This window comes from Fringilla coelebs (assembly GCF_963513975.1).
Source record: "Fringilla coelebs genome assembly, chromosome: 19".
Taxonomy (NCBI): Eukaryota; Metazoa; Chordata; class Aves; order Passeriformes; family Fringillidae; genus Fringilla; species Fringilla coelebs.
This window is the reverse complement of record NC_140045.1, coordinates 2,321,246-2,341,382: the sequence shown is the minus strand read 5'-3', so window position 1 is coordinate 2,341,382 and position 20,137 is coordinate 2,321,246. Positions and strand designations below refer to the sequence as shown.

Sequence of the window (20,137 nt, the reverse complement as noted above, 5' to 3'; positions counted from 1 at the left end):
GCTATGGTGGTTTTAAAGTGCCCACAGAGGGGTGACAGCTTTGGTTTTCTGGGTTTTCTGCAATGATGCTCCTGGGTGGTGTTTGAAGTGCCCACAGAGGGGTCACAACTTTGGTTTTCTGCAATGATGCTCCTGGGTGATTTTAAAGTGCCCACAGAGGGGTCACAGCTTTGGTTTTCTGGGTTTTCTGTATGGTGTTCCTGGGTGGTTTTAAAGTGCCCACAGAGGGGTCACAGCTTTGGGTTTCTGGGTTTTCTGCAATGATGCTCCTGGGTGGTGTTTAAAGTGCCCACAGAGGGGTCACAACTTTGGTTTTCTGCAATGATGCTCCTGGGTGATTTTAAAGTGCCCACAGAGGGGTCACAGCTTTGGTTTTCTGGGTTTTCTGTATGGTGTTCCTGGGTAGTTTTAAAGTGCCCCACAGAGGGGTCACAGCTTTGGTTTTCTGGGTTTTCTGCAATGATGCTCCTGGGTGGTGTTTAAAGTGCCCACAGAAGGGTCACAACTTTGGTTTTCTGTATGGTGCTCCTGGGTGGTTTTAAAGTGGGAACTCCACGTTTGCTGGAGGCATTGCCAGCAGAGGGAGCAGGAGTTGGTTCCTCCCCTCTGCACTGGTCAGAACTATAAATTTGCTTCAAAAAAGGTTCAAATTGCTTCCTGAAAAGTAAGCAAGAGCTTACTTGCTTATTTTTTTTATCTCACTTATTAAGAGATGGTTTCTTAATAACTGAGATAAAAAAATAAGCAAATAGGCTCTTGCATCATTAAAGAATAGCAAGAGAGCTGTGTGCTGGCAGGATAATCAAAGCCTTGACCTTCACATGTTGAAATTTAGTCACAATATTTGGCTGAAGCTTTGCCAGAATTCCCAATGACAGAATGCAAGGAGGCAGATCCTTTCCTGCCACACCAGAGCTGCTGGTGTTGTGGTGTTCTTCTCACGAAGGAAAACTCTGGGCAAAGTTGCCACCTAAAATTTCTGAGCTGCACATGGATGAACAGAGCCCTCCTGCTCATCAGGGCCTTCTGCAAGATGCTCCAAAAGGAAATGGCTTGTGGCACATTCCTCTGTTTCCATGGGTATTCCCATTTGGCTCTAAAAGTTATTGATATTTAATAACTCACAGAATGGCCAAATCAATGGGCACTTTTCTCCCATTTTATCCCAAGGTGTCTTTACTCATGAGCAGAAAATTTTAACACACAAGTTTTACATGCAGAGCATCATCAGGAGATGTCTGCTGGCAGAGCAGCTGAAATGCCCAAATTTACAATAAATATGCTGAACAAACCCAATCTGTGCCTGGTAAAACAAGGCTCCTGTGGCTGCCTGGAGCCCCTGGGAACAGAAACAAATCTGCACCTCACATTGCCCTGCTTGGATTTCATTCCAGCCCGCTGGGAGGGTGATGGCACCAGGACAGGGGATAAAAAAACAGGGAATAAAAACCAGGAAAGGTGCTCAGTGAGCAAAAGCATCCCTGGGGGTGATGGGGCTGCATGAGGAGCTGGAGCATAAAATCTGTGCCTGCTCCTCTGGGGACAGTGACAGCCCAGAGGGGCTGCAGGCTGAGCCCTTCCTGACCCAGGTGATATCCAAGCCTTGCTTTTCCAAGATTTAATCCTCCTGACCTCTTTAGGCTCAGCACTTGCCTGTGCTGGTGTTCACAGGGGTCCCAGGACGAGGGAAGAGAGGAGAATCTTGACTCCACGTTTCAGAAGGCTGACTTATTGTTTTTATGATATATATGATATTAAAAGAGGATGATATATTAAAACTGTACCAAAAGAATAGAAGAAAGGATTTCATCAGAAGGCTTGAAAGGAAAGGAATGATAATAAAATCTTGTGACTGACCAGCGAGTCTGAGACAGCTGGACTGTGATTGGCCATTAATTAAAAACAACCACTTGAGACCAAAAATGCACCTGCTGCATTCCACAGCAGCAGATCATTATTGCTTACATTTTGTTTCTGAGGCTTCTCAGCTTTTCAGGAGAAAAATCCTGAAATATTGGACAATTGCTGCTGCTGTGGGAAGTTGGTCAGAGCCCCCGTGGTCACTCAGGGTGGTGATCAGAGGTGAAATCTTGGTGGGTAAGGGGAAATATGAAATAACAAGTGCAGCCCTGGCAGTGATGCCCAGCTGGTGGGTGAGCCCTCAGCTCACACCCTGCTCTGGGAGCTTCATCCCCTCATCCCCTCACTGATGGGCAGCACCCCCTGGCATGGCAGGGGAGGCTTTGCAGGAATATTTGGGGAGCTCTTGGCCCTGTGTGCTGCTTTGGCACTGCTGGAGGTGTGGGATGTGTCCCCTGTGCCTGGCAGAGCCCAGCCCCTGCTCTGCCAGGGCCAGGTGCTCTTTGGCACAGGAAAACACACACAGAGGTAGGGCAGTGAAAGCAGCCTCGTCCTCCAGATCCTCCTGCACAAAAGTCCTTTTGTTCCCAGGGTGAATTCCAAGAGCTTTTCTCCAGTTTTGATTCCAGCAAACTCCCACTGCAAGAAGACAGGCGAGGGCTGAAAACAAAGTGGCAGCAAAATGAAAAGTTCCTTGTAAAATAAAAAAGCCCAGCCAGGGCTGGAGGCTCTTTTCTAAGAGCTTCCCTAGCCTGCAGCTCCTGTGGATTTCCTGATTTGAGATAAGCAGTGAAGAGAGCAGGCTCTGGGATGGGGAGGCAGGGAAGCCAGAGGGCTTGGCAGAGGGAGGATGGGGGTGTGATTTATGATTTATGATTTATGATTTATGATTTATGATTTATGATTTATGATTGATTTATGGGGTGCTGCCGACTGCCCGGAGCTCCAGGGCTGGGATTTCTCCTGGTACAGGGGAAGGGCAGAGTCCATGAGGCCCCAGTGGTGCTCTGTGGGATCTCCATCCCTCTCACATCTTCCCCAGAGCAGCAGGAGGATGTGGCCATCCCTGGGATGCAGGGATGCAGCCCCTGATGCATCCCCAGCTCCAGTGACCCCAAGCAGCAGAAAGCCAAGTCCTCCTGCACCCTGCAGGGTTTCCCTGAGCCTTGCCTCTGCTTCTTGCAGCTTCCCTGTGGTGCAGCTGGGAGGGATTTTTAGGGTTTTAGGGTGTTTGGGATGGGAGGGGTGGAAGGGAGGCTCGGGCCACCTGTGAATTCAGGGTGCTGTGGAAAAGCAGGTAAGCAAAGGAAGGGGAGAGGGAGCGAGAGGCTTTGGTCCTGATGCCTGTCAGGCTGTTGGAGGTGGACAAAGTGTGGAATTCTGCACTCTGTGGGCTGCATCCTTTGGCAGCTGCTGAAATCCTCATCCATGGAAGTCCCTTGCTCTGCTGGAGGTGACTCAGAGCCCCCAGCAGCAGAGGTGCTTTTGCCTGAATTCCTCACTGCACACAGCAGGCACAGGGGACACACAGACCAGGCTTGTGCAGCCCTGGGAGTTGGTGAGATCCTCGTGGGTCCCTTCCCACGGGGACGTTTGTGACTCCCCATGGCCATGCAGGGGGTTAACAGGGCTGGAATTTGTGTGTGCACATCCTGGTGCTCCATCCCTTGCTGCACCACCTCCTCCCATCTTCATCCCAGCTGGAATTTGTGTGTGCACATCCTGGTGCTCCATCCCTTGCTGCACAACCTCCTCCCATCTTCATCCCCTGGGCTTGAGGCACTGCCTGCTCCTTGCAGGAGAGAGCTGAGCATTCCCCTTGCACCAGCTGGGAGCAGGGGGTGTGGGATCCCATGGGATCCCCGGGGTGCTGCTGGGGCCAGCCTTGCCCCAGGTGGGTGGAATTCCCTGGGATCAGGTGCTGCTCCTGCAGGGTGGTGATGCCACTGTGCACAGAGCCAGCTGGGTTCAGCCAAAGTGTTGTAACAGGGATTTTCATATTCCCACCTCCCATGGGCTGTGCTGGGAGCTGGGAATATGTGATATGATTGATATGATATGATATGATATGATATGATATGATATGATATGATATGATATGATTGATATGATATATGATATATGATATGATAATCCCAGGCAGGAATATGTGATATGATATGTGATATGATAATCCCAGGCAGGAATATGTGATATGATATATGATATGATAATCCCAGAGCTCCCTGCAGGAGCTCTTTGGTGGGGGTTCCAGAATTGCCCCAAAGCTGTGTCAGCTGTCCCCTCCCCAGGGTCCCTGCAGCCCCCTCCAGGGCATGTCTAGCACAGGTTCCCACCTCTGATCTCTATCTAAAGTGGCTCTTTGCACTCAGCAGGTCTGAACTCCTCTGAGATCTGGAAATGCACTCTTACCAGGGGGACAGACAGACTCTGGTAACCAAAATGTGCAGATAAACAAGAAGAAATTGCATCCTCTGGTTCCAGCATCATCACGAGTAACCCAGCAGCCTGCAGCCCTTTTGCAGGGTGTGTTAAGAGGAAAATGGGCAGAGTAAGAGAGATTAGCCCCAATCAGGAAATTACCTTCAAAATTGAATTACTGAAGTACAGAGCTTGCTGAAAGGCAGGCAAATAGCTCCTGGTATTGGCAGAGTTTGGTGACATTTCTGTCCATGTCTGCACGGCAGGAGCCGCAGATTGAGTCTGCTGGAGTCCTTATTGCACAGCTCCCTGCTCTGCCCCTTCCAGCGTTTTCTTCTGCTGCTGCTCAGAGCTTCTCCTGCAGGAGGCTGGGCTGAGGCAGGCACCCAGCCCTGACCTTGTGATTTTACCTGGCAGCAGAGCTGCAGATCTTTGTCTGGGCGGCGTGGGTGCCTCAGCAGGGACACAAATAACCCTGGCACTGCTCAAGCCTGGCCCGGTTCAGCGGGTGCACCTCGCCTCTCGCTGCTCTCCCTGCACAGCCCTGCTGTTTTGGTTTGGAGCCTCTCCTGCCCCGAGGGTATTACAGCTTGTGGGGCTGAGTCAGAGCAGCCAGTGCTGCCCTGCCAGTGCTGCCCTGCAGGGAGAGCCCGGGGCAGGCACTGCAGCTGGGACAGGGATGGGGGATAGGGACAGGGATGGGGGATAGGGACAGGGATGGGAGCTGGGACAGGGATGGGAGCTGGGACAGGGATGGGGGATAGGGACAGGGATGGGGGATAGGGACAGGGATGGGTGATAGGGACAGGGATGGGAGCTGGGACAGGGATGGGGGATAGGGACAGGGATGGGGGATAGGGACAGGGATGGGTGATAGGGACAGGGATGGGAGCTGGGACAGGGATGGGGGATAGGGACAGGGATGGGGGATAGGGACAGGGATGGGGGATAGGGACAGGGGTGGGTGATAGGGACAGGGATGGGGGCTGGGACAGGGATGGGGGATAGGGACAGGGATGGGTGATAGGGACAGGGATGGGAGCTGGGACAGGGATGGGGGATAGGGACAGGGATGGGTGATAGGGACAGGGATGGGTGACAGGGATGGGGGATAGGGACAGGGATGGGGGCTGGGACAGGGATGGGAGCTGGGACAGGGATGGGGGATAGGGACAGGGGTGGGGGATAGGGACAGGGATGGGGGATAGGGACAGGGATGGGGGATAGGGACAGGGATGGGTGATAGGGACAGGGATGGGTGATAGGGACAGGGATGGGGGATAGGGACAGGGGTGGGGGATAGGGACAGAGATGGGGGATAGGGACAGGGATGGGGGATAGGGACAGGGATGGGGGATAGGGACAGGGATGGGGGATAGGGACAGGGATGGGGGATAGGGACAGGGATTGGGGATAGGGACAGGGATGGGGGATAGGGACAGGGATTGGGGATAGGGACAGGGATGGGGGATAGGGACAGGGATTGGGGATAGGGACAGGGATGGGGGATAGGGACAGGGATGGGAGCTGGGACAGGGATGGGTGATAGGGACAGGGATGGGTGTTAGGGACAGGGATGGGGGATAGGGACAGGGATGGGGGATAGGGACAGGGATGGGAGCTGGGACAGGGATGGGGGATAGGGACAGGGATGGGGGATAGGGACAGGGATGGGGGATAGGGACATTGATGGGAGCTGGGACAGGGATGGGAGCTGGGACAGGGATGGGGGATAGGGACAGGGATGGGAGCTGGGACAGGGATGGGGGATAGGGACAGGGATGGGAGCTGGGACAGGGATGGGGGATAGGGACAGGGATGGGAGCTGGGACAGGGATGGGGGATAGGGACAGGGGTGGGTGTTTAGGGATATGGCTGGGTGCTGGGGCACATCTGGATATTAGGGACATGGATGAGTGCTGGGATGGGGGGTGCTGGGACAGGGATGGATGCTGGGGCACATCTGGGTTTTGGAGATGTGGCTGCAGGCTGAGGCACATCTGGATGCTGGTGCACATCTGGGTGCCGGGGCACATCTGGGTGCCGGGGCACATCTGGATGCTGAGGCACAGCCAGGGGCTGGCCATGGTCACCCCCAGGACAGGACAGTGACTTGCATCCCCACCATTCCCTGATGGTGTCGTGGGGAGTTTGGGATCAGCTGGTGCCTGGTCAGTGGGGCAGCTGTGCCAGGCTGTGCCCAGGCCATGCCAGGCCGTGCTCTTCCCTTCGGGAGCCTTGGGAATTCAGCTGGGATGCCAGTGCAGCATCCCCTGCTCCTGTGCTGTGCCAGGCTTGCAGGGTTTCCTGCTGTGCTCTCCTGGTACACGTCGCAAAAATTCACCACAGCCATAAAACTGCTCTCGCCTTTCCTGCTGCATGGCCCAAAATACGACTCCTGAAGACAGAAAAGAAAATAAATAACGCTTTAATTCAGACATGAGGGTGTGAGTTGCAGTGTGGGGCCGTGCTGTGCTCAGAGCTGGCCGTGCCAGCAGCTCCATGGACCCAGAGCAGAGCAGGAGAGGCTGGAGCTGGGAGCCCCCTCGGCCCCAGGAGCGCGGCAGGCTCGGCTCCATTCCCCAGAAATGTTGTTAAGGAAACACATCTCAAGTTTGCTGTTTCCAAGGAGTTGTTGTGAACAGCCACGAGGCGAGACAGAGCTGAAGGAAGGTTGGGGAACGTCCCTGTCCTGCCCCACCATCCCTGGGGCATCTCCATTTGCTCCCAGCACATCCAGCTGCAGGGTTGGAAGAGCAGCCAGGGGCACTTGGCCACTTTCTGGCAGGGCTGAGGAGAGAGCAGCTCCCTCAGGTTTCAAGGGGAAAAATAAAGCACCAATTCACCTCATCCCACCCCTTGGCTTTTGGTTGAAACTTCTACAACTTCCAAACATCTCTCACATATTAAAATCTTTTTGTGGCTTAATGAGGGGTCCTAAACCAGATTTTCAGAGCCATTTTTCTGTATCATTGGTGCTTACATGAACACCTGGCTTTTGCTTTTCTCCAGAAATTAGGGCTTGGCTAAAACTCTGCATTTACCAACTGGATGGTGGGCACAGCTCAGCCACTCACCCAGCCTGTCCCTGGCACAGAGGGCATTTAGGCACCTTCACCAAAATGTTGCCAAGGCACACAACCCAAGCAGGAGGGGTGAGAGAGCTTCCCACCGTGGTCACCAAGCCACTGCCACCTGCAGCTCCATCCCACGGGCATTTCAATCCATTTCAATCCATTTCAATCCAAAATCCATGGCCTGGTTCCACCCAAAGGGCCAATTTCAGAGGGTTTCACCCATTTGGAGCCCGTGGGAGGAAGGTGGAGGTGCAGGAGATGCCACACGGGGGGGACAGGTGGGGATGTGGCATTTTGCACTACAGAACCCACAGAAGTGGCTGCTGGAGCAATGCACCCCCTTAGTGTTCCCTGTGAGGGCTGGATTTCCATTGCAGGAGTCCTGGTGCAGCTGCAGCAGCTTCTCCTCATTGAGAAGAGACTTTGTTATCTCAGTATTTTCATTTTTCAGCTGGGCAGGGAGCCCTGGGCTGTGCTGATGGCCCTTGTTTAGTCTGGATTGGGCAGTGGGTGACCCTGGGGACACCAGGGATGCTCCTCTCACCCTGGGATGTCCCCACCTGTGGGGGAAGAATTGAATTCCTTGGGGGAGAGACCTGGGCAGGATTAAACCTTCAAACCTTGGGCAGTGGTGACAGGACATGCCCAGCCCTCAGACTGTGCCAGGATTGCTGTGTAACAGCCATGAGAATTCACAAATATCAATAAGTGGCACTTCAGGATCAGACCAGGCTTTGGTTGTGGAGCCTTGGGAGCTGCCAAAATTCACTTTCCTTCCATGGAAAGCCAGCAGACATTCCCAGTTTACCCCCATTTTTGGGGTGGGAGTTTGTTCATGCAGAGACTGCAGCTGATAGGGGAAAACCAGATGATTTAGCTTTCAAAACCTTCCAAGAAATCAGACAAAAAAAATCCTTGGGAGAGATTGGAATCATAAATGAGCCACTTTTATCTCCTAAAAAATGGAGAAAGAGGCATTTCCTGCCTGTGAAATTTTACCAGCAAGAGTGTTGCTTGAAAGGAAATGTTGCTACATGGCTATTGAACACATTTTTAATAATAAATTGTGGTGAAGACAGAACTAGTTAATATCCTTTGAAGGAAATAGGAGCTTTTTGTGGCAAGGAACCATTTATTTTGGATTGTATCATGAAAACTTTTTGACTGCAGTGAAAAGTCTGGAGACTGGGATTTTCCTTCAGAAGTTGAAGTTTATTTTCTGTTACAGCCCATTCCCTTTCTTTGTTATTCCCTGTTCTTTTCGCTGTGAAATGTTGAAGTTTCCTTTCTCAATTAAATATTGCTATTTAATTGAGGGGGGTTAAAGCTTCTCAGCAGCATCCCTGTGCTCTGTCAGTGGGAAGAGGTTAAGGAACCCCTTGGAAATGTGCTTTCCTCCCCTCCCTCAGGAGCTTCAGGACCTTCCCAGGGGAGTGTTTAATGTTTTCATGGAGTCAGGGTTTTTCCCCTGGTTCTTGGGGTTGGTTGGGCCCTGCAGGAGCAGTCCTGGGGCACAGGAGCTCCCAGGGATGCTGCATCAGACCCCCAAAATCAGGGAATCATTAAGGGTGGAAAAGCTCTCCAAGCTCACTGAATCCAAACCCAGCCCCTCCAATGTCCCCAGGTGCCACCACTGCCCTGGGCCCTCTCCCAATTCCTGGCCAACCTTTTGGAGAAGAAATTCCTCCCAATTTCTCATCTGAACCTCCCCAGGCACAGCTTGAGGCTGTTTCATCCTGAGAGGGAACTTGCAGGAAAGGCTTTGTAAAGGTGGCGCCTTCTTCAGCACCAGGTTCAGCATTTAATGGGAATTTTGGGGGTTTTTTTTTGCTAAAAGAAAGTAGATTTAAGCTTCTGCTTAATGTCACAGATACCCTGGAAGTTTTGTTTATCAAAGCTGGGTTCTGGAGATGTCTCTCAGCATCACTCTGAACCAAGCTTGCTTTTTTCTGCCTCAATTATTCTTCAAACTTGGCTTGGGAGTCAAGTGCTTGTGGATGTCTCCATGTGCCAAATTGCAGGGAGAGCTCTCAAATGAGCTTCAGCTCGAAGGCTCAGGGAGCAGCAAAGCTCCAGGGGTTGTTTACACAGAAAATTCTTTTTTTTTTGGGTGCTGGGGAGCAGAACCTTCTGCAGGAGGAGCCACATTTAGACTTGGAGCTGTGTGTGGTGGTTCACAAGGTGGATTTCCTTACTGCAAATCCCCAGGGATTGCAGCAAATCCCCTCTGCTCTGCTGGGCTGTGCCCCAGGCTGGAGCCCTGTGCTGTTATTTGGGGTCTGAAGCACCTGTGTGCATACCTGGTGCCTGCCACGGGTGGCTTTTGTCTTTCAGTCCCTGAGCTGGGGACTCTGTTATTGAATCTCCCGCCTTTCCCAGATTTTCAACCTCCAAAAGCTCAGTTCCTGTGTCCTGTGGGGCTGAGAATCACCTCCTTTATTGAATCACCCTCTTTTCCCAGATTTTCAATCTCCAAAAGCTCAGTTTCCATGTCAGGTGGGGCTGAGAATCACCTCCTTTATTGAATCACCCTCTTTTCCCAGATTTTCAATCTCCAAAAGCTCAGTTTCCATGTCAGGTGGGGCTGAGAATCACCTCCTTTATTGAATCACCCACTTTTCCCAGATTTTCAATCTCCAAAAGCTCAGTTCCTGTGTCCTGTGGGGCTGAGAATCACCTCCTTTATAGAATCACCTCCTTTATTGAATCTCCCGCTTTTCCCAGATTTTCAACCTCCAAAAGCTCAGTTCCTGTGCAGGGGGGGGCTGAGAATCACCTCCTTTATTGAATCACCCTCTTTTCCCAGATTTTCAACCTCCAAAAGCTCAGTTCCTGTGCCAGGTGGGGCTGAGAGGGGCCATGGGCAGCACAGACCTGCAGATAAACACACACAGGGTGGTTTTGTCCAGGAAACAAAGCTAAAAATAGTCATGATTCACAAGCACACAGTGGAAAATGCTGGTTTTCTGGTGCATGGAACAGGTACCATCCCATTTGGTGTGTTGTTAAGCTGCCCCCACATTTGGAGCTCCAGTGCAGATGATTTTAATGCTCCCCAAGCCAAGGGTGGCAAACTGGGGGATTTTATTTTGACAGAGACACACTGGCTTGGCAGCTCCTATTGAACTGATCTGGAGATTTCCAAATATTCTTTTCCTTTAGAAAAAAAGCCTTTTAAGTGTGTTTGTGTTGGGTGAGGAAGGCAGAGGTGTCAGCTGGGCTGTTGGACTCTGGAGTGAAGGGGGTCCTGGATCCTGCAGCCTGCTGGGCTGGTTCTCCTGGGCTGGTTCTGCTGGGCTGGTTCTGCTGGGCTGGCTCTGCTGGGCTGGTTCTGCTGGGCTGGTTCTGCTGGGCTGGTTCTGCTGGGCTGGTTCTGCTGGGCTGGCTCTGCTGGGCTGGTTCTGCTGGGCTGGTTCTGCTGGGCTGGCTCTGCTGGGCTGGTTCTGCTGGGCTGGTTCTGCTGGGCTGGTTCTGTTGAGCTGGTTCTGTTGAGCTGGTCCTGCTGGGCTGGTCCTGCTGGGCTAGCTCTGCTGGGCTGGTTCTGTTGAGCTGGTTCTGTTGAGCTGGTCCTGCTGGGCTGGCTCTGCTGGGATGGTCCTGCTGGGCTGGCTCTGCTGGGATGGTTCTGCTGGGCTGGTTCTGCTGGGCTGGTTCTGCTGGACTGGCTCTGCTGGGCTGGTCCTGCTGGGCTGGTTCTGCTGGGCTGGCTCTGCTGGGCTGGTTCTGCTGGGCTGGTTCTCCTGGGCTGGTTCTGCTGGGCTGGTTCTGCTGGGCTGGTTCTGCTGGGCTGGTCCTGCTGGGCTGGTTCTGCTGGGCTGGTTCTGCTGGGCTGGTCCTGCTGGGCTGGCTCTGCTGGGCTGGTTCTGCTGGGCTGGTTCTGCTGGGCTGGTTCTGCTGGGCTGGTTCTGCTGGGCTGGTTCTGCTGGGCTGGTCCTGCTGGGCTGGCTCTGCTGGGCTGGTTCTGCTGGGCTGGTTCTGCTGGGCTGGTTCTGCTGGGCTGGTTCTGCTGGGCTGGCTCTGCTGGGATGGTTCTGTTGGGCTGGTTCTGCTGGGCTGGTTCTGCTGCTTGTTTTGGGTTTCAGGCAGTGCCACACTCAGGATTGCTGCTGCTTCCTGCAAACCACTCACAGACCTTGGCCCCAGAGGCTTGGAGAGACGAGTGCTTTGCATGTTGGAGCTCAGAAATTTGGCCTGATCCAGTTGAAACTGCCTGATTTCAGGCCAGGATTCATGAAATAACCATAAAGTCAGCACAGCCCCCCACCATCCACACACCTCTGGCTGCTGCCGGTGCAGATCCTGGCCATGGCAATTCCCATTTCCCATCCCTCCTCCTGGTGCCATTGTGAAATCCGTGTCTCACTCCAGCTACTGTTGTTGCTTTCTGCTTTTCTTGAAAAGAAAACCCCAAAGAATGTTAAACTCTGCCTGTGCCTTGGCAGCTCCGAGGCATGGACAGATTGTGCTTCAAAAAAATGGCAAAGTTTCAAAATATTGTGTTCTGTGAAGAAGAGACAAGGAAAATAAACTGCCCAAAATGCAGATTTTATTTCCCTAGGAGGAAAGGCTTTAGGTGTTTATTTGGGTTTGGCTTTTTGCTCCCTGGTCCTGCTGACACCGAGATAAGAACCTGTTCTGGGTGCAGTTCAAATCAGCTTCATTTCCAGCAGGTTCATTTTCTCCCTCCCACAGCAGGTTCAGGGACAGCACGTGGGGTGGTGCAAGCAGAGCTTGGAGGATAAAATGGAAAAAAGGGAATAACAGAGCAAATTTCTGCCTGTTTCTTGTTTGATTTTGGTGGTGCCAGCGTGACTGCTGAGTGTTCACAGGGACAGTTCAGCCCTCAGAGGAGCAGTTCATTCCTCCACAGGCAGTGGGGTGGATTTTTGTGTCTTTTTTTCCATGTGCAGAATCAGTGTGAAGATGCTTTTCCTGTGCTTGTGTCGTTTCCTTGAGGATGCAGGGAGGTGGCTGGGATGGCAGCTTGGGAAATGCCAGAGGAGCAGGGAATTTTTTGTTTGCAGGGAATTAATTGTTTGCAGGGAATTTTTCAGACCTGTATTTCTGAGATTCCTTTTTTGGGATGAGGTGCCAGCATCCAGAGCAGCTCTGCCACTGAACATCCCACAGGTCTGAGGTGGCACAGCTGGGGCAGGAGAGGGAATCTGGAGCACCCAGCACCAGAGAGCTCTGCAAATCAACGTGGCTCCCCAAAAATGCTTCTGCTTCCCAACCCAAAATTCCAGCACAGCCCAGGAAGGGTAAAAACCCCCAGATTTTCCACCCAGAATCCCATTCCAATGAGTCCCACTCATCCTCAATGGAAAAAACTCAATGGAATAAAAATTTGCTGGAGATCTTCAATGTTCAAAGCACAGATGGGAGGGGAACTCTACAAACCAAAAAGGTTCCTCGAGCTCCACCATGACCCAGGAAGGGCCAAACCCCAAAATTCCCCCCAAAGAGCCCTGATCACCCCAAAACCCCACTAACATTTGGGCTTTGTGGGGATCTCACTCCTGGGCTGTGCTCCTCAGCACGTGAAGACAGTGAAGCCCAGAATGAGCAGAACCCAAAACCCCACCAGAACCCAGGAAGGGCAAAAAATCCCAAATTTTCCACCCATTCCATAGGGTGGAGAAAAAAAAACCCCACCAAAAACTCACTAAAAATGAAAAGAAAACCAAACACCAAAACCCCAACCCCAAACAAAAAAAATCTTTAATAAACCCAAACAAAAACAAAACAAAAAATGCCCCAACAACAACAACAGCAATAAAACAACCCAAAAACCAAAACTCTAAAAAAAAAAAAGCTAATGTGAATTGATCAATTGATTCATAGAGGTCATTTTCCATCCTGGGTGCTGCTCTTTGATCCAGCACCCCTCTGGCACTGGGATGCACAGGCATCTATTGATGTGTCAAAAAGAAAAACAAATTCAGATGTGTATAGGTGAGGTTTGAGAGAGAGGGTTGGGAACAGACAGTAAAACTCCTGATTAAAAAAAAAAAAATTAATTAACAGGAATTGTTAGATTAAAAATGCTGAATGCCTCAATTAAATTGAGCTTTTTTGGGGGGTATGAACCAAATTATAGGTGAAGTTTGAGAGAGAGGGTTGGGAATAGAAAGTAGAAATCCTGCTTAAAAAAAAAAATAATTAATAGAAATTGTTAGATTAAAAATGCTGAATGCCTCAATTAAATTGAGCCTTTTTAGGGGGGGATGGACCAAATAAAAGGTGGAGTTTGAGAGAGAGGGTGCTTAAAAAAATAGAGTAATTCTTAGAAATTGTTAGATTAAAAATGCTGAATGCCTCATTTAAATTGTGCCATTTTGGGGGGATGGACCAAATTATAGGTGAAGTATATGGATGGACCAAAGTATAGGTAAAGTTTGAGAGAGAGGGTTGGGAACAGAGAGTAAAACTCCTGCTTAAAAAAATAGAGTAATTAATAGAAATTGTTAGATTAAAAATGCTGAATACCTCATTTAAATTGTGCCATTTTGGATTTTGGGGGGATGGACCAAATTATAGGTGAAGTTTGAGAGAGAGGGTTGGGAACAGAGAGTAAAACTCCTGCTAAAAAAAAGGATTAATTAATAGAAATTCTTAGATTAAAAATGCTGAATGCCTCATTTAGATGCTTGTGCCTTTTTGGGGTGGATGAACCAGGGATTTTCTCAGCCAGCCCAGCAGGCAGATGTTTCCCTTGGGGTTTGGGAGTGATGTGTCCAGGTTGTTTCTCCCATGCTGAAATGGGGCTGGGTCTGTGCAGTTGTAAAAAGCTTCTTGTGTTTCTCTGCTCTGCCTGGCTCTCGTGGCTCTGCTCCCTTTCCAGGAGAGCTGCAGCTGAGCTGCCTCAGATCTTGAGCTGCATCCAGCTCAGAAAAGCTTGGCTGGTCAGTGTGAATAGAAACAAATGGCTTTGGAGCCTCCAAACTTGAATTCTGCTTTATTTTTGCTGGGTTTGCATCACTTTAGTGACCAGGAGATGAAACGTGCAGTTAAGCAGAATCACAATCTGCACTTTCAGATGCAATTTTCAGAAGATGTTTCATCCTGGCAGGGTTTGAAGTTCTGGATCTGGAATGGTTGTAAATCTGAGAGGTGTTTGAAGGGATCCTCTGTGGGTAGGAGGAGAAATACCTTTCCCCTTGCATGTTCTCCTGGCCTGCCTTTGCCAGAGCCCCTGCCTGTTTTCTGGACCAAGCTGGCAGGCAGAGCTCACAGGTTTTCATGAAACCCTGCTGAACAAAGGCACTTTATGTTTGAACTCTGTGCCCTGAGTCTGCCCCACCAGCCTGGCCGGGCATTTCTGCGAAACGAACTCAACAAACACAGACAAGCTGTGCTGTGCAAATTAACCCCAAACAAATCACCCCAAACAACACCAACCACCACCACCAAAAAGTGCCTTTCTTCAACTCTGCCTCTTTCTTGTTTCACAGGCAAGAAGAGAAACCCTGGGCTGAAAATTCCTAAAGAAGCATTTGAGCAACCACAGACGAGCTCCACGTAAGTCTGCAAGCAGAATGAAGAGCAAACCAGTGCCCCAGCCCAGGCTGGATGGAGCTTGGAGCACCCTGGGGTACTGGAAGTTGTTCCTACCCATGGCAGGGAGTGGAATTAAATGATATTTAAGCTCCCTTCCAACCCCAACCATTCTGGGGTTTTGGGATAATTTCTCAGCCCTTGCATTTCCCAGCCCCATCTGAGATGCATCAGTCTCGTGTGCTGCTGGATGATGCAGTAAAGGATAAAAAGATAAAGAGCAGAAGAAAAAGATAGGGAAAAAAATAAAGATAAGAACCAGAATGGGCCCCCAGTTTGGACTGGTGTGGCACTTTGGCCCCCAGTTTGAGCAGCAGGCATTTGTCAAGGCATGAAACTGATCCTCATCCCCTGCCTGCCCAGCCTTGCAGAGGGAATCCCTCTGGGTTTAGGGCCCTTTGAGCATCCCCAGCCTGCTTGGCTTTCTTTGTTTCCTTGCACTGAATGTTTTTAGCCTGTCAGCCTGTGCTGTGTGACTGAGGTGAGGATTTACAGCAGCTTTGGATGCTCCTGCCCACTGAATCCACTTTTCCTACAGGCTGGCAGGGATTTGGTGCTTGCCTTGATTTCACAGTGAATCCCTCTGGGATCCTGCAGGGGCAGCCTGGGTGTGAGAAATGCCAATTCCAGTCGCTTTTTCCCTTTTTTGGGGTGACTTTGTGGATCTGTTGATCCTGCAGAGCCAGGAGGCTGCTCAGGGCTGCAGGGAAGGTGTGAGGGCATGGCTTGGGGGCTGGATTTAATCCCTGAGGGAAAATTGACCTTTGTGGGGAATATTTCAATTTTTTTCTGTTTTTTTTTTTTGTGTGCAGGCCACCCAGAGATCTGGACTCCAAAGCCTGCATCTCCATTGGTGAGGAGGTAAGGCTGAGACATCCTGGGCTGGCTGCTGGTGGGGTTGCTCCACTTCAGGAAGGGCACAGAATTCACTGCCAGCTGTTGCAATTAGCACTGACAGCCCCTTTTACCTGAAAGACAGAGCAGCTGCTGGAGGAATAAAAGCTGAGAAGCTGCAGCCTGGGAGCTCTGGGGGCTGGCAGAAATGTCCAAGTGGCCCCTGGAGTTTGTGCTCCTCGGGGTGTGGGTGGGAGCTGGAGCTGCTGCTTGGCACTGCCCAGCATCACCCTCTGCCTCCCCTGGCTCCCTGCATATTTTCCACCCTGGAAATTCCTTCCCTGCTGCACTGAGGTGCAGCTAATCCCCTGGAGGTGACCATTATTGAGCAATGGGGTTGCTAGCAGAGTTGTTTTACTCTCCTCTGCAGTTCCTTTGCTGGTTTAAAGCCTTCACCCAAAATGTTTCTCTTTGGTGGTGTTGAAGGTCATGTCCTCCAGGGTGGATGTTCCTGCCTGGAAGAAAATCATATAAAATAAATAAATAAAATATAAAGTTATGTATAAATATATATGATATGAATTATATAACTATAATGAATACTATTTATTATTTTATTATTTATAATCTCTATGTGATCTACAATTTATTAAATATTATATTATTTAAACTATACAAGTATAAAATGAATAACTATGAATATAAAATTATATATATATGTATATTATATAAATTACATCACGATATTGAATATTATTTACTATTTTATTATTGATATGATATATATAATTTATATAAATTCTCAAGGCTGGGAGTTTATCCCAGCTGGGGAGGGGATGCATAGCAGGGGGAGGATGTGCCAGGCAGGGCTGCATTTGGGGGGGGTCACAGCAGGGCTGCATTTGGGGGGGATCACAGCAGGGCTGCATTTGGGGGGGGTCACAGCAGGGCTGCATTTGGGGGGGGTCACAGCAGGGCTGCACTGGGGGTCACAGCACAGAGCAGGGCTGCATATGGGGGGCAGTAGGGCTGCATTTGGGGTCACAGCACAGCACAGAGCCCCAGGGCCCTGCTGCCTTGTAGCAGACACGGGGCTGGTCAGAGCCCCATGGAGGATGGAAGCCTAGAGATAAGAAAATGCCAAGTCACAGTAACTAAGCCAGGAGCCCTCTCTCCAGTGCTCCAGGGCAGCTCATCTCTCTGTGACCCCACAGGCCATTCTCCCTAACCCTTACAATGAATAGGGCTCAGTTCCTGAGCCCTTGTACCCCTATATCAGGGGCTGCTTCAGCCCATTCTGGCAGAAGAGCTGTCACCAGAACCCTTCACGGACCCCTCAATAAACCATCACTGTGGAACCACCGAGGCTGCCTTCCCTCCCTCTGCCTGCCTGAAGCCACTGCCCAGCCAGAGTGCCTTTAGCAAGCAGAGAGCTGAACCTATAAAAGAGCTGAGCTCACTTGAGCTGAGCTCACTTGAGCTGAGCTTGCTAAGGTGGCCGTAGCAGCCTGGGTTTGCAGACACCCAGCCTCCGGAAGGCTGAGCTATCCGAGCCTGCCTGCTCCCTGGGGCACTCTGACCCTGCAGTTATCCAGCTAGAAGCAGCCCTGTGGCTGTGTCTAAGGTGCCTTTTGTTGGCAGAACTTTGAGGTGAAGGCCGATGACCTGGAGCCCATCTCGGAGCTGGGCCGGGGCGCGTACGGCGTGGTGGAGAAGATGCGGCACATGCCCAGCGGGCAGATCATGGCAGTGAAGGTACCGGGGGCTGCTGGGGCAGAGGGGTGGGAAAGCCTTGTCAGTGTGATTGCCTGGAAAAAGATCTTGAGAGAATAGAAACTATGAGTGAGATTGAAATGAAAGCAAGCTCTGAGATCCCTCAGTTACTGAACATCTGGAAAACAACGGCATGGCTGGCTGAGGGCATCCCCTTGGATGGAACAACACCCTCTGCTTGCAGGCAGCTCCAAGGGGCAGAGCAGAGCCTGCTGGCTGGGCAGAAGGGCCCAAAGAGGAGTTTATGGGGTTTAAAATGTAACACAACATGGCAATGTAATGATTCTTATAGGCTGTATATAAATGCTGTATCTTGGGCTAGATTGGTTAGTGAGAATTAGAATATTCAGCACAGAAGAAGATTTATTATTTTGTAACGGGAACCTCGCTCTCTTATCCTCTTACTCTCTTATCCTCTCATCCTCTCTCTCATCCTCTTTCCCACTCTCTCTACTTCTCTTGGGCTGCTCTGAGCTGTGCCTGGCAGCTCCCAGCAGGGCCCTGCACTTGGCCCTTTGCAATAAACCCCAAGTTCCCACGACCAGAAGAAGATTTATTGTACTGTAACGGGAACCTCACCCTCTCATCCTCTTCACCACTCTCTTTTTCTCTCTCTCCCTCTCTTGGGCTGCTCTGAGCTGTGCCTGGCAGCTCCCAGCAGGGCCCTGCACCCCCATTCTTTGCAATAAACCCCAAGTTCCAGACCTGCCTTCAGAGATCTCTGCTCTCCATCCATCCCCACCATCCCACCCCGATCCCCCACAGACTGGGGCTCAAACCCAGCTCCCTGGGGTTGCAGAGTCTCCCTGGGCACCCTGGGATCCCCCTTGCTCCCTCCCTGACATTGCTGCTCTCCTCGCCCTCCTGCCACGTGGGGAGGGTTGGGCTGCTGCAGCCAGAAGAGGGGGGTGTTTGAGAGGGGGGTGCTCCAGGTTTGTGGTGGGTCCATCACATTGTTCACCTCTGTCCACAATATTCCTCTTTGCCCAGGATTCAATTCTCCATCATTTTTTAAAATACACACACACATATAAATTGCATATAACGCAAATTACACGTGTTAAATATACATGCATATAAATTTACATTTTTTTTCTGCTGTAGTCCCTCAGATTCACTTCACAATTAAGAGAAGAATAAATCCAATTGCACAAGAGACTCTTCTTCATTTGGGACTTTCTCAGTCTCCTCGGAACAGGAAGTTTTTGTTAGGATTTTCACATTTTGCCTGCTATCCACAATATTCCTGTTTGCCTAGGATTCAATGCACAATAATTTTTAATGGTGTAGGAGACCGGGACTCTGGGAAATGCCCCTTTTCCACAGCCATGGGGAACCCACTGGCTCTGGAGCCCTCTCTTGTGACCAAAACCCGCTGATGGAACAGAACTGCACTCCAAAAATCCCAGCTTTCCACCAGCCTGGAATTTGATTCTCTGCTCCTTCCTCCTCTCCCCAGCCTCTTTTTTCTTTTGGCTCTTGCATAAAGAGTGGTGTTTGCAGGGAAGAGCAAAACCACCAGTGCTGAGAAGACCCCTGGGTGCTCCTGCACCAAAACTTAGAATTAAACCCTGGATTTGATCTGAGAGCTTGGAAAAGGCTTCCAAACTTAATTGCTAGAGTGAGAATGTGGATTTAGAGTTTAAAGCAGAGACATGTTAAGTTAAGAAGAAGAATGTTTAGAGTTTAAGATTAGAAAAAATAAAAGGGGATCAAAAGCTGAACAAGGAGTTCAGAATGCAGTTCTGTAGGTTTGTGTGTCATAACATGATTGGCTAAGAAATCTCACACTGCAGCATGAGTCCATAAGACAAAATATTGAAGGACTGGGTCAATATTGTATTTGCGGGGACCCTCGTGGCAGGGAGGAATGATGAATCTGACTTTATGTGCTCAGAAGGTTAATTTATTATTTTATGATCTATATTATATTAAAGAATACTATACTAAATTATACTAAAGAATACAGACAGGATACAGACAGAAGGCTAAAAAGATAATAATGAAAGCTGGTGACTCTCTCCAGAGCCCTGACACAGTTTGGCCCTGAGTGGCCAAAGAGTGAAAACAACTCCCAGCAGAATGCAATGGAACAATTACCTGTGGGTGAACAATCTCCAAACACATTCCACAGGAGCACAGCACAGGAGAAGCAAATGAGATCAGAATTGTTTCCCTTTTTCTCTGAGGCTTCTCAGCTTCCCAGGAGAAGAATCCCAGGCAAAGTGATTTTCAGAAAATTTGAATGTGACAGGTCAAACCCATGAACATCCTTGTGAATACCCCGTGGGTGCCAGGCTGGGGACGTGCCTGTGACCAGGGTGGTGGCAGAGGGGTGACAGGAGGGGTGCTGGGGGTCCAGCTGTGGTGCCAAGCCCCCCTGACCCGCTCTGCCCTGCAGCGCATCCGAGCCACGGTGAACAGCCAGGAGCAGAAGAGGCTGCTGATGGACCTGGACATCTCCATGAGGACCGTGGATTGTCCCTTCACTGTCACCTTTTACGGGGCACTCTTCCGAGAGGTGAGGCTGCCTGGGGCTCAGCTCCCACTCCTGCTCTTCCTGCAGGTGCCAGGGCTTTAATCTCCACCTGGTTTAGTCCTGGCTTAAGGACGTG

At 50.6% G+C, this 20,137-nt stretch overlaps 1 protein-coding gene across 2 annotated transcripts in view; it reads left to right on the top strand.

The window, feature by feature from the left end:
* Positions 1 to 20,137, top strand: part of MAP2K6 (mitogen-activated protein kinase kinase 6) — a 47,056-nt gene that overhangs the window by 13,640 nt on the left and 13,279 nt on the right. For both annotated transcript variants that reach the window (XM_084218328.1, XM_084218327.1), the window contains exons 2-5: positions 14,813 to 14,879; positions 15,728 to 15,776; positions 17,391 to 17,504; positions 19,924 to 20,043. In XM_084218328.1, the coding sequence (XP_084074454.1) occupies positions 14,813 to 14,879; positions 15,728 to 15,776; positions 17,391 to 17,504; positions 19,924 to 20,043 (350 nt within the window). The remainder of the gene's footprint in view (positions 1 to 14,812; positions 14,880 to 15,727; positions 15,777 to 17,390; positions 17,505 to 19,923; positions 20,044 to 20,137) is intronic.